Source organism: Mastigoproctus giganteus, chromosome 9 (assembly GCF_048544385.1).
Source record: "Mastigoproctus giganteus isolate SK-2022 chromosome 9, ASM4854438v1, whole genome shotgun sequence".
NCBI classification, from domain to species: Eukaryota; Metazoa; Arthropoda; class Arachnida; order Uropygi; family Thelyphonidae; genus Mastigoproctus; species Mastigoproctus giganteus.
Genome location: NC_143583.1, coordinates 228,809,619 through 228,824,966, shown reverse-complemented (window position 1 = coordinate 228,824,966; position 15,348 = coordinate 228,809,619). Strand labels below are relative to the sequence as shown.

The 15,348-nt window shown below is 37.7% G+C and overlaps 1 protein-coding gene across 1 annotated transcript in view; it reads right to left on the bottom strand.

The window, feature by feature from the left end:
* Positions 1–15,348, bottom strand: part of Ptp36E (protein tyrosine phosphatase 36E) — a 235,318-nt gene that overhangs the window by 122,209 nt on the left and 97,761 nt on the right. Inside the window, exon 3 of the mRNA XM_090381417.1 lies at positions 832–919. Within this exon, the coding sequence (XP_090237543.1) occupies positions 832–919 (88 nt within the window). The remainder of the gene's footprint in view (positions 1–831; positions 920–15,348) is intronic.

Sequence of the window (15,348 nt, the reverse complement as noted above, 5' to 3'; positions counted from 1 at the left end):
TAGAAACAAACTGTATACTGAAAAAAAAAAAAAAAAACTTTCATTGAATTTTGCATGTGAACAACTTCGATGACTATTAATTCTGCATCTTCAATGATTTCCGTAGTTTTCCGTCCGTTGTCAGCGTCACCTCATGCATATAACTTTTTGAAAAACTCTACCCCTTTCGGTAATTAGGAGGTTAATTGTCACATATACATATCCACAATTTAACCCACTTTTCGTTATAAGAGTATTTCCGGTAGTGTCATTGGGCAATGGAAAAATCTTTGGATGTTTGCGTTGCTTTTAAGATAGTTTTCTGTCCTCTTTTAAAAATTAGATTCATATCACTCTCACGAAAACAGATTTAGATTAGATTCATTTTATGTTCCAAATTGGACTTAAATGTAAGGTTTTCAAGTAATATGTAATTTGTGGAAAAAATGCTATCGAAAGTAAAGCAATATGTTCAACTTTCTAAAAAGCAAACGTTAAAAGTACTGTACTCTTAACTACTTTACATTGACGAAGGCTGAATTTTTTTTTTTTTTTTAGCAGATTTAGTGGCTTTTTTGGAAATCTGTAAGATTTTAAAGGCGTGTTTATAAATTCATGTGAATATGATGATATCCACACAATATTTGCTAGCACTAGTTTAATCAACAAGCTCTTTGCCGTTTTTAAATAGCTCCATTTTTTTCCGTTTCCTGTACTCAGCTGTCGACAACATTTGGTAAACAAAAATTTGTTACTGGATTAAGAAGTCCTTAATCCAGTAATATGCTGATACTGCAACAAGGGAAATATGTTGGTAGTACATTCAAATATTGCTAGAAACTGTATACTTACAAGGTAGAAGTTTCCTGTAACTGTTCTTCGTTTCATTAGGGGGTTTGCTTGCATGTCTCATACTATGCGATTCTCCCTTGGTCGCGACCTGAAATACAACAAACATAATTAATAACATTCACTCTCTCCGCATAAACATGCCCTTTCAGCAACTACACACTCTGCCTCGTGGAGGCAGACCAGGTACACCAGTATTATAGTAAATAACTATAATACTGGTGTACCTGGTCTGCCTCCACGAGGCAGAGTGTGGACAACGTTGGGTCCCATTAGGGGCCCAGCGGCTAAATGACCAGAGGAACAACGGTACACGACACTACACATGTACAAAATCCATACACTTTTAAACCTCTGGCATTGACAGTGTTCTGTTTCACACCCACAATGTATAGCCCGCGGAGATGGGGGAAACCCCTGGTGCCGTTTGACACTAAACACACTCTACACAAAGAGGTATACAAATACGAAACAATATATCAGTTTATAATTTTTCAAAGTGCTGATCTCTAAATAAAGTATTTTATTTCCGATGGTGAACGGTGGAACAGCAATGTTAAATCGCCAGTGTGACGAGTATACATTTACTTCCTCTGGTTCCCTAATTGGTATTTTATGCCTTCCACGGTTTCAACAAGGATATCGACTATTTATTTAACTAACAATTGCTACCAACTCCAGGATATCTTTACCAGGAAAGGCTTTTCTACAAATTTCAGTGCCTAGAAACTAGGAACCTGTGAAATTATGTGTTTAAAGTCTTAAAATGCATTGAGAAAGCTCAAGGCCGATGGCATCCTTCCTCTGGCAGACTACACACACATGGGGGCGCATAAATTCAAATTGAGGAAGGATGGTTGTCCGATAGATATGTGGAGGTTTGTCTTCAGCCAGCGGTGGTTGACTGTTGGAACAAACCCCCACGTTGTTGTGGAAGTAGGCAGTTTGAATGAAAAGGAAGAATATTAGAGATGGACAGTTTGATCTGGGAATTTTTTTTATTTGACTAATGCTGTATAAACATTGCTTTCTTCCATCATTTGCCATTGCTAATAATAATACCATCTCTCCTCTCGCAGATCCGCTACGCCATCTGACCGCACTCGGTTAGGTTCTCTTAGGTTCTCGCCCATAAGTGTTTGTGTGTGTGTGCTCTGCATTTTATTCATAGTTATCAAAAAGAAAACTTATTTATTCGAAAAGAACTTTAATAGCAATCTATTCATAAATATGCAAGTTATTCAGAAAGCAGGAAAAAGTACTCATTCAAAGTAGATGCTCCGAATACACCGAAAGCCTTAATACCTTTAACTTCACACATTATTTATTCTTTGACTTTGCAGGATCAAGTTTTCAGAAAGTAAGTCAACTGAATTTACAATCAAATTTTCCCATTAGATCTAAATTAATCATTTTACTGGATTTTTCATTAAAGTTTTATCTTTCAAATAAATTAACTTTAAATTCTCAAATAATCTGTAAGACTTTCCTGCACATTACAAAATAAAAGTATTAAACAGGTTAACCCTGATTACACCGATGTGCATCCTTTATCACCAGTGCAGGCTTTCGGAAGGGGCGAATGAACCCCAATTTATAATAAAATTTTTGTACATTTACTGTAGATATCACAACTGTAACGTCTCTTATTGCAAAACAGATTCTCGCCATGCCGGCTTCCTGCACGAAAGTGTAGACGAAAAATGTTTGATGACGAGGGACAAGGCCGGAGAAAACATCCAAACGTGAGTTTTTCTACATTACAATGGACATGTTTCTCTGAAAGAGTAGGTTGAATAGCTTGAAAACCTTTCGTTTTTATATAACCACGGAAAATCTCCAAAAGACTCAACTGCTCATTGAACGAATTGACAATACAGTATATCCTTTCCATTTATAACAGAATGATCTCCATCTTCGCAGATAGCGTCCATTCTGACGTAGAAGCTCTTCAATTCATCCACTACATAATGAGGGATATCTCCCCGAATACATGGATGGCGCTACGTAATTCACTGATCTTGTCAGTAACGGTTGCCAGTGCCAAAAGAAGTTTCTTAAAATGGAAACTAATTAGATCCTACCCTTAGTCCACGATGACAGACGAAAGGCATTCGTCATTAGCGATGTTGTCAATGAAAACGAGGCTCAATGTAAAAGTTCGTACGGAGCTTCCTAATAAAGTATTGGTTCTTATTGTGTTTAGGTTCTGGTCAATTGTACAGATAAATATAGTTATTTTCAAGCAGTTATAATTTAGTAAATAAAAGTAATATTTTTATTGTCAAATAAACCTCTATTTCTTTATTAAGGTAGATCTTTTTATTTAAAATCCATTTTAAAGTAAAACAACTAAATATTTTCTTTCTCTACTTAATACAAAAATATTTTTCTTATAAACCAGAAATTGCCCAGCATAATGATAACCAATCCAGGTTATCGTTATGCTGGATGTTAATTTGAACAATAAGTCAAAGTTATTTAACGACTACTTATCTTTATTTAACATATATATATGAAAATATGATACATAAAATACATGCTACGATATCCCATCACGGCACTTTAGCTAGGAGTTAATGAACAAAATATGTGAATATCGTTTAACTTAAAAAAAAAAAAAAAAAAAAAAAAACTCTTTCTAATACGGTCTTAGAGAACTGTCCATTCCACCTCTGATTTGAGGACCAATACTGTGCTGGTTCTTTGACCGGACCGCTTGAAAAAGTGGTTGGCACTTGGAATTTAAACCACTGTGGTGGTTTAGACCGATGGTCACGGAGTATTCTTCATCTCTATACGCAATCCTAAGAGGAGAAGTCCTCATGACGACCCAAAGGTCACAAGGCACTCTAACAACAACTTGGGAGAAATCAGTCAACAACCTCCTAAACGCAATACTGAAAGAACCAGCAAAGCCCTCCAGTGAACAACTACTCAAGCTGTGCAAAGAAAACGAAGAATACCTCATGGAACAGAGGGAACAGTCCATCTTTTGGACCTGCCCGGAGCAGGCCCAAAAGATGCCCCGGAAGAGATATGCTGACCTAGCACTCCAACTTTTCCTAAGGTTGTGCAATTGCTGCCTGGAGGCTGGCTGCTTACCTATGGAGTGGAGAAAAGACGGCAAATGTCAAATTAATTCTCAAAGTCCCAAGCAAAAATCCAGCACTCCCGGAATCATATCACTCCTAACAGTTTTAAGTAAGCTATATGAACGGCTCCTTCATAGACGGATACAACATTACTACTCCACTGCCAACCTTGAGCAGGAGCGGATTAAGGTCGGTTGAGGCCCCGGGCGCAGAAGAAAATATTGGGTCCTTTAAAAAAAAGAGAGAGACAGGGAAAATAAAAATACATGTTAACCATTTTTTAAAATAAATAAAAAATATTATGTACTATTAACGTTTTATTTCCAATAAAATTTGAATATATGTGTAATATAATTAATAATAATCACAAAGTTTTGAACTAATAGTCGAACATATTAGTTCAACTATTAGTTGAACTAATATGTTCAACTAATTTGTTGGGGTTTTGCGTGGGCCCTTCAGAAATCAGGGTCCAGGGCGCGCGTCCGGTGCGCTCGCCGTTAAATCCGCCTCTGACCTTGAGGCAAAAAACCAATTCGGATTCAAGCCGGGTCACTCGACTGTCGATGCAATGAGAAACCTACTGATATCAGTGAATGACTGCCAACAACTATTTTTTCGCTACTGTAGCGTTGTGGGCAGGCTCAGAATGGCGCAGGTCCCAAGCAACCTTTATAATAATATCAAACCTCTCTGTCACATAGAAAAATAGAAGTGAAAGTACCATACCAACAAATAGCAGGAACATCCATAGGGGATGCCCCCAAGGTTCCGTGCTCGGAACACTGCTGTGGAATATAGTATTTGATGCCTTTCTGAACACCGGCCTTGGGGAGGTGGTAACCCAGGCATTTTGCGGAAGACTTAATTCTCACCGTGACGGCAGATAATAGGGCACAACTTGAGACTCGAGCAAATCGAGTCTACATACTTTACAGAGTGTGTAGTGTGGGCTACTGAGTACTTTCTACAGATCTCGCCTGCCAAAACGACTTCCACCTTGCTTAAGGGAACACTGGACATAAGGAGGACACCGCAAATTAAGTAGGTATAAAATGGCCGCTTTCAAGCGTGCACGTGTGTGTAACAGCTCCGTAAATTGTGACCTAGTTTAAAGTTAGTGTCAAATTCTGGATTTGTGTTGGATCAAAGCCATTAAGGAACTGGAACACCTTGGTGAGTTTTGTTTTAACAATCTTTCGGTAGAAGTGAGATTCTGTTTGGGTTATTTATCCAACGCTAACGACAATGGGTCTGCCGTTAAAAGCGCCATTGTCTTAGAATTGGAGAGAGTGACAACATACAGTCACCACGCCTGAATATATTAGTGTGCTACTATATCTTAGGATTGTGCTCCCTCAACTCTATGACCTTGTAAACAATACAGTGAAGTAAATGTGTCTTCAAGTCACCCCCCCTTCCTACCAATAGACATTACATGGGCGAGTTGCAACTTTTCTCCCGTTGCTCCTACACAGAAATAACTATAATTTCTGTGATCGACGTCACCCCAGCTCAACCAAACTGCACCATTTCAATACTCCTGTTTCTATATGAGCATTCTCACATCCGACTATCCCCCCACGTGACCTGCGGGATAGCCCAAATCTTCAAAACCTCATTGTGCGTCTCCAAATTTACTCACGGACGTGAAAGGTGACGTTCGAAAGCTCTTGAAGTTCCTACAAAACGGATAAACTCTTAAGCTTTCAAATAAGATAACTCGATAATCCGAAATATACGTGAAATGGAAGGCAGAAGACCCAAAAAGAATGGGCAACAGAAATCAAACCAGCCAGATATCTTACTGACAACCCAAGACACGGATCAACAATAACGAAATTGAAAATGAAGAAAACGTAAGTACAGAAAATTTGTGACCCAGGATTTTGGCCTAATTTTTTTAAGTGGCGATGTTTTGGTGTTTATTATTAAAAAAGGATCAAGAAAAGTTGGAAAAAAAATAAATTTTCTGGCTGATGATTTTCCACAACATAAGAGTTATGCCAAATGGAGAAGTTATCAACCGAAAATGGCTAGTCTATTCTATAGAAAAAAAAAATCGAGAGTTTTGCTTTTGTTGCAAACTTTTTGTTAAGGGAAAGTCTTGCCTGACCAATTTGATTGGATACTATGACATGGTCACAAAGGAACTGGATGCAGGATATAACTTTGATATCATATATTTGGATCTTAGAAAGGCTTTTGATACTGTTGCACATGGAAGACTGCTGAACAAATTGGAGGCCTGTGGCATTGGAGGCAAATTGCTGCTATGGATAAAGGGATGGTTGAGTGGGAGAAGACAGAGTGATAATCAATGGACACTGCCCATCGTGGACTAATGTTATTAGTGGAGTCCCTCAGGGTTCGGTGTTGGGTCCATTGTTGTTTTCTGTATTTATAAATGATATTGATGATGGTATATCAAGCTTAATGTCCAAGTTTGCAGACTAATGACAGTACACTGCTGAAACAGGATCTAGAAAAGTTCAGCAGATGGGCAAATGAAGTTTAACATTGAGAAATGTAAAGTACTACATTTGGGAAGCAGTAACCTCAGAGTAACGTATCAACTCTGTGGTACTACACTGACAGTGGTAGAGAACGAAAAGGACGTAGGAGTAATTGTGCAGGCAGATATGAAGTTTTCTGAGCAGTGCAGACGGGCTGCAAGAGTAGCTCATCGTGTCTTGTCAATGATATACAGGAATTTTTCTAGCAGGGATAAGGAGGTGATTATCCCCTTGCATAAGGCAATGGTTAGGCTACACCTTGAGTACTGTATTCAGGCCTCATTTTAAGAAGAATGAGGAGCTGTTGGAACGAGTACAGAGAAGGACAACAAGATTAGTGAATGGAACAAAGGGTTGCTCTTACGAAGAAAGGCTTAAGTTTTGCAAATTACAGTGTCTGGAGACTAGGCACCTACGAGGTGATCTGATTGAGGAGTATAAAGCCTTGAATGGTTTGAGCATGCTCAATGCTGATGGGATTCTTCCTCTTGCTCAGGATAATCACCTGAGAGGGCATAAATTCAAATTGAGGAAAGACAAATGTAAGATAGATGTGCGGAAGTTTGCCATTAGCCAGCGGGTAATTGGCTGGTGGAACAGACTTCCATCCCTTGTTGTGGAAGTTGATAGCCTAAATATATTTAAGGCTGAGCTGGACAGGTATTTGGAACAAACGGAGGGGTGAAATGGGAGCGTTTTTTTTTTTTTTGGCTGCATAAGCTTGCTTTCTTGCATCATATGCCTCTACTAATGCTAACCCCATTTCTGTTTTGGGATGTATTGAATTTTTGATTGGAAAAATGCAAATGTTCGTCTATCTCACCAGGAGAAGTCGAAGGAGTGGTTTGATCTCGAACAAAGATTAAAATTAGGGAGCGAGCATGATCGATTAATTAACCAAAAACTAATCAACAGCGAGAAAACTTGCTGGCGTAATTTTTTCGAACGACTCATAGCCATTGTGCAGTTTTTGGCGAAAGACAACATGGCTTTTCGCGGTTCAGTAGATCAGCTACATTAACCCCATAATAGAATTTTTCGGGACTTGTAGAATCACTCGAAAAATTTGATTCCGTTATGCAGGATCACGTAAGAAGAATATCCAAGATGAGATTCACGATCACTACTTGGCTAAAAGTACCCACAATGAACTTATACCAATAAATAAAGGTGAGGAAACTATTGTAGCCAGAATTAAATCTGCGATTTTTTTTTCTGTGACACTTGATTGTACACCGGATCACAGTCACAAGAACAGATGTCACTAATAATTCGCTACGTCTCACAGTTGGAGAATCATCTGTTCCAGCAGGAATTTACGAGCACTTCATAAATTTCTGGAAGTGGAAGAAACGTACTTGAAGTTTTGTTAGTTAAGACTGAACCTAGAAGTGTCAGATATTAGAGGCCAAGGATATGATAATGATGCCAACATGAAGTGTGGGAGGGGGAGGTGAATCGAGAAGACGTGCTTGTTGTCATAGCTGCAACCTGGTTCCTGTGATATAGCAAAATCTTGTCACGAAGCAAATGACATGTTTTTATCATTCTGCATATTTATTTTCCGCTTCAACAAAACGATGGATACTTTTTGTTAATTCGTTAAAAATGTCTGTTAAACCACTCTGTGATACTAGATAGGAGAATCGAGTTTACGGTGTTAAAGCAATAAGATATCGGGCTAGCAAAGTTTATGACGCATTCAGGGACAGATCCAGGTTTTGTGGAACCTGAAGCTTATACAATTTTTGGGGCTCTCTTTAAAAAAACAATACAAAATTAGATACGAAAGTGAATATTTATTTAGAATGAGAAAAGAAATCACAACAAATTTCAATTAAACAAACTGAAAAACAACTACAAACTTCCTTTATTATTATTATTATTAATAGTTTAGAAAAGTTTCTTTCAGATTCTCAACTTGTTATTGGTAATGTCATGTAAATTTTTAGAATTGTTGTCAAATTTGGGAAAAACTAACAAGTTTCTTTCATATATGATTTCAGGTCATTTCAAGTTTTCTTATGCAGTGACTAATCTTAAATACTCTTTGAATTGACAACACTCATTAATCAGTTTGTCATCGATGTCCTCGTCGTAGTGGCGTGATATGAGTTTTATGTTATTTTTTCGATGTCAGTATTTCGTGCAGAATCAGCAATCCGGATGGAAAGGGACAGCGGTCTTAATCGATTGTGGTTAAAATATCTTACTTTTGAAAAAACACACGACCATGTGAACACATTGCTAGGACTTCTCCCAGGGCCCGTGCAAGCAAGGACCCTGACGCTTAAGCTTCATTAGCTTCACGGTAAATACGCCTCTGGAAGCACTCTTTGAAATTGCGGAACAAACCAACAATCCGCAAATTCGTAGTGTGGCTTTATCGCTTAGGTTTATTTATTTAGTGATCTGAATATATTTAGTGATCTTTATGAATGAAATTAAAATCTATTTCATTATAGTAGTGGTTGTTTGGTACGAAATTTTATTTCAATTTAATTACGTAAATAAAGAATTGCAAAGTCATTCTGGTAACTTAGCCAGCGCTAGAGACAGAATGGGACGAAGTTGCAAATGGTCTACATTGCAACAAAAACGTCTTACCGAATTAGCTATTTTATCAGTAGAAAATGACATTGATTGCGAGATGGATTACAGCGAAATAATAGAATTCTCAGCAAGGACAGTGCAATTACCATAGTTAAATCAAATATTACTTTTTTTTCGTTTCTTTTCCTTCGTTTGTATATTGTTAATAAATATATAGATAATAAAATTTGAATTCAATCCTTCATTGTATTAGACATGCTCCTGGCCATTCATAAAAATTGATTTTAGGCTTATAATTTTGATTATATTTAAAAATTAAAATCAAACTGTGCTGGGGATATGTGTTATCGTCAGACCAATCAATGCCCCCTGGGGCATTGATTGGTCTGACGATCAAAGTCATCGGCATTTCCTAATTATTTAGGCCTTGTTAGCGCACTAAATTTTCCTTTGTGTCATACACAGAAACACGCGCGCTCGTGTTTCTGTGTCAATCATAGTTACCTATGGTTGATTTACATTCCGTAAATGATCTTACAACAAATATACCTAACTTTACCATCCTCCCTTTTCTTCTCAATTCTAATGAACCTTAAATCAAATTCCTACTATTCTTAGTATGTTCATATATACTAGTAAATAAGATCACGTTAACTTTGATAACAGTGATGCTGCTTGTAACCTACTAAGCAGCCATGTTTTTCTCATACCAGTTTTTATGGTCACTTCATAAAGTTTTTTCCTTTTTTTTTGGCTACTTAACTCATCTTGGTGAATGGTGTATATATATTACACTAATGAATTTTGTGTACAGCCGTTCTTTACCTGTTGGGAATTTCGTAGATTCTTCTGGGTTGGTCTCTTTCTCGTGTAGCAAACGTCTGAGTTCCTCCGATCGCTCTCTTTCTCTCGGTTTTTTTTTGAAATGGGGCTGTTCTGTGGTACAAGAAAGATATTGCAAGATTTGATCTCTTTTAGTTACGCCGCACTCCATGCAGTTATTTTCCGCTCTTTACCCGCTTTATTGTATTAGGCGGTCCCTGCCAAAGTTTCGCAACACCACTGTCAAATATAGAGATAATGTAGATAACTATAATGTACTCTCTCTTCCCTGTTTTTGCCCAATTCAGGTGGGAAATCCTTCGAACTACACAATAAAGCAACACAAAAACAGTCAGATGTTTTTTAGCAGTCCAACGTCCAGGTTATAAAGAATTTTCGGCCCATTTCAAAGTCCACAGCGTCTTCAATTAAGATGGCTATGGCAAACCATATCTAACCAGAAATCTAGTAACGGTGAATATAAAGTATCCAAACACATTTTCAAAACTCTTCATAAAACTACGCTTTCATATCTCCAAAAAAATTTATTTCCTCGCGCCAAACCACCGCTCTTCTGTTCTTCGGAGAAACTCTTCTCCTCTCATTGATCAAAATGACCTTATCTTTGCTGTCCGTTGTTTTTGTTTCTTTACTGTCGACAAAAGCCTTTTCCAACGCTCAGGTGCAAACTTTTCAGTTCATCCCACCCATACACCCCTCTCTCTCTCCGCTTAGAATGGGCTGGGAGGCGACTAATAACAAAATGTTTATTCGCTTAAGCGATTTCCACTCTATGTACCCAAGAAAATGGCGTTATATTCGTTTTCTCCATTTTATTTTAGTAAAAGTGAACTCTTACACACTGAATGACGAGCACGGCAACGTAAACTGCATCGTGGAATGTTAGTTCATGAGGTAAACACGGCACTGTTGTAGAGGCTGTTAGCAAATGGCTTCTGAAGTTGTGCCAGTAGTGCTTGCCAAAGTGTAGGAGGCATTCGGTCAGACAAAAGCCCTTCTATATCCAAAAACAGTGCTTGTCATTTATTTCCAAAATTTCTGTAAGTGAATTCAAGGTCAGCTTCGTGTTCCCATTCATAACCGACTTGCTTAGCTAACTTCAATCCCTCGAATTGAATCACTTTTCGGGCCTACGATGTCCCAGCTTTTCAAAATGTGTAACCCCAAAAGGCATAATGTAGGTTAACACTAACTCATAATTATATAAAAACACACGTACAGAAAACGTTGTATGTGATTAGTTTTGATAGAAATACAAACAATATTTACGTACCAACACTCAGCAATGACTAGCTAACTTTCGAAATTCTATCATCAGTCCAAAATAAAACTGACTTATCAGTGTGCAACCTCTCTTGCTCAATTGGCGGAAGAAGTTGAACTGTGACAAGACAGTTTAGTTTCATTTTGGCCCGATCATGGAACCCAGATGAGGGTTTCGAAAAACGGGCCAATTAATTTAATGAATTTCACCACTCGCTAAATCAGAAATATTTTGTATATTTCGAAACTTTTATAATGGGCATCAATCGTGCAATCATTTTGAATTTAGTTGGAGAATTTCTCAATTTTCTGTCAACTTAACGGAGAATTATTTCTCGGGAATTTTTCCTTAAGAAGCATTCGCGGCAGAAATCAGAATATTTGTAACTAAGGCGCGTTATGTATTTCAACACTTTCGCATTTTGGGAATCAGAATACGAAAGTGTTGTCCGTTCTATTTTTTTTTTTTTTTCCTACGAGTGAGGCTTTAAAAGTGCTTACAGTGTTCGGAATATGGGAAACCGCATTTTTTTTAAATGAACCGTAATAAAAATGTAATTTTGCAATTGCGCTTTGTCCAGTGATTGATTGTTGATTGATTTAGTAGTTGTTGGCGCATCGGCTTCTGTGGCCATATTGCACCTCCCAAGGTTTTTTTGCAGTACTTTTGATCCAAGCCCAAGGCGAGAATCGAACCCGCGACCTTTGGGTTGCCGGGCAGGTACTTTACCCACTCGGCTAGCCCGGTCGGCTGTCCAGTGACAGTCGCTGCTCAAAATTCCTTGTTGCAATTTAACCATATTACTGCACCACTCTTATCAAAGTGCTCCTAAAGCTGTCTTCTGTCGCTCGATTAATCAGCACATTCCTGAAATGCTGCAAAAAAAAAAAAAAAAAAAATCGTAACGTTCAAAAACATATACACTTCCCTACCATTAATATCCAGACACCCACTTCCCGTTGGGAGGTCAGGTCCTATTAAGCACCAGGTGTCAGGCACAGCTACAAATATGTTCGTAGGGCTTCAAGGAGACAGTAATACGACTGTGAAAGCAAGATGCCGCGATCAACGGAGTTAAAGAATTCCAGCGCGGAATGATAAGCGGGTGCCATCATCTGTTACTTGACATTTCAACGGAATTAAAGATTCGCAGGCCGACGATTCTGAAAGCGGACTGGAAAACCCCAAGAGGTGACGAAACGCTACAGGATAACTCTTCAAAGAATCATTAGCTCGGAACGCAGATCAACCTTGTCAAAGCACACACACAGATTAGACGATTGGGCCACATGTCAGCCAGTAGAGTGCCCTGTATGACATGAGTTACTACGGTCGTGCAGCCACCCACAAGCCACTAATCACCCCAACTAATATCAGACGCAGTCGAGCTTGGTGTAGGCCCACAATTCTTAGACCATAGACCAATAGAAAGCTGGGCTTTGGAGTGAAGAGTCACGGTACATGATCAACCAGTCTGACGGTCGTTTCTGTGTGTGGCGGATGGCCGAAGAATGCTACCTGTCCTAAAACATGTGTTCGAGGTAAAAACAAAAAATATACTTGCTAGCCAACTCTCGCAGTCATACTCCTGACAACATGGATCAACACCATAGCCGTATTCCTTCTCAAAGAACATAATCATGTCACGCTCCGAAGCATGGTAGCATGGTGGAATAAACATCTAAAAATGGCATTCCAACTGAAGCAGTGTTTTTTCACAATTTCAGTGTCTTCGTCAGAGGTCATCCACCAAAATTATGAAAAAGACCGCAATGTACTTGCTTCTGTTTCCGACATGTTTTGTACGCTAAGGAGCACGTGTGCTGTAGACAGTGTTACGCATGAAATTTGAAAATTTTCGGCTAGAATAAGGTCTAATAAGTTGTGCCAATAAATGTAATTTTAAATATTATTAGTAGGGCACACAGATCATGGATGACCTTACAGAAGCAAGCAAAAGAACTGAAAAACTAAAGTATAGATATCGAAATGTAGGAATAGGCAAGAAGAAGAACTTACCGTACCTTGTCTTACAAGGTAACGGTAAGTTCCTCTCTTTTGCCTATTCCTTCTTATAAGGTAGTGGTAAGTTCCTTTCTTCTTGAAATGTTTCACTGAAATTGTGAAAAATCATTGCAATGTATTCTTATTTTGGGTCGCCTTTTCATTTCTTATCGTAAGTTTTTGCCAACTATCTGTCCCGTCTTCATATCTTACTTGGTCACTTCATCCTAACAGATATCGCTATATTTCTTATCCTTTTCTTATTCACTATTCAATATTTCTTATTCTTATTCAATATTTCTTATTCACTTCTCGTGTATACCGTAGATTCAATAGGATTAAAAAATATATCTTCTTCACACTTTCTTCATACTATAAAAGATATATACATTATTATGGCTGTAATTTATCTCAATAAAAAAAAAATAATGTAATGTCGAGAATCATGGTTCTTTTAGGACATTGGCCTTTCTTCGAAACTGGTTTTGATTTAAAAGCGAAATGATTTACTAGAGAACGTAAAGACTAATCTGTCACTTCAGAAAACTAGCCTGGAACTTGATAGATGTAATGGCGTCTCTGCAAGGGCCACGTGAATTTGCAACGAGTCGATTTTTTAAAATTTGAAAAACAGCAATAAAAAGGTTTAAAGTGTTAAATAGAAAAATACTAATAAATGTAGGAGAAAACACGCAGAACTTTTGCTGATGATCCTTGTGCTGATGTAGCGCTAAACTGGAAACATTTCTGTCTGTAATTGATAAACTAGTTGCCAAGTTGGAAGGCAAGTAATTGCAAGTTGAGTAACCAGTTGCACCACAGTAGCAATAAGAACCTAACTCGGAGTGTTTCGCAGAATTACAGGACTTAAATTCTCTTACAAAATTCATGTACTACGAAGAAAGAGAACAATGCAAGCTCCCAATCAGTGCAGGATTTATAGAAATTTCTGTTTGAAGAACATTTCCAAACACTACAGCTTTTCGCCATTTATTTTAAAATTGTTTGTGTAGGGGAAAAGAACATTTTCTAAACTGACACTAAAACAAAAGAACTTGTTATAAGATTATATATTTAAAAATTTGAATTTTTGATTTCATAATATAATTGGTAATTTTTATTGCGTACAACGCAGAAGTATTTAATATATTTTCTTAAAAAAATAAAACGAAAGATAATTTAATGCAAACTTTGAAAAATGTTTAAACACAAAAATTACATCGATGCCGATAAATTTAAAGATGAAGTTACATAGATTTTTAAAATTTTTTAAAGAGGAAATGTTTAAATATGAAAGATAGGTATAATATTATAAGTGATGGTTTAACATCTACCTTCCCTAACGATTAAACTTTTCTTAAAATATTTTTAGCGATGCCCGAAACAAACGCAAGTGAAGAACGTTCATTTTCGGTATTAAAAAAGAAACAAGAATTACTTAATGAATAATTTAATACAAAATAAAATGTCCCATTTATTATTTTTTATTGATGTTTTTAAATCTAAAATACCCAAAACTGTAAGGGGCCCCCGAAATGATTTTGCGCCTGAAGCCTCTAAAGGTGTAATATATTTTTCTTTTCAGTTCGGGTGCGTGTGGAAAGCCAGAAGATTCTGTCCTCTTTGCTTGCCCACATCATGCAGATCTCAGACAGCTGCTCATTACCTTCATCGATATATTTCAACCTGGACGTACAGACAAGTTGCTTGTTAACATGAAGTATTTTTTGCCTTACAACACTTTGCCAAAGTCAACTCTGCTTGAAGGAAAAACCTACTCGCCAATATCTACAGGATGCTGCTTCGGATGGATAGATAATGAATTATCTGCAAGCTTCTGTTTAATTGCACATCAAACCTTTAAGTTTGAACATTATTCCAAAGTCTCGACTATTCTCTCGCCTCCTGTTAATACACGATTTCCTCCGCCAACAGTTATACTTCTGCGTGCTACGTACAAGATCAGAATTCCGACTCGTTGCCGACAGTTTTCCTACGGTGCAGGATAAATTATTTGTTTAATATCTCTGATAATCCATCCCTGATAATCTCTTTCTCAAACTGTACTGATGGGCGGTGTCTGATGTCTTCGGTTTCGGCAACAGTGGACACGGAATTTTTCTGATACCTGCTGGTTGGGCACCAACTCCAGTGGGTGTGGATTTTTATTCTTTTTTATTTTTTCCTTTTTGATTCTGTCCTTTCTACTGTCTCTTGAATTGCTAAACTCGCCTTGGGCACTCAC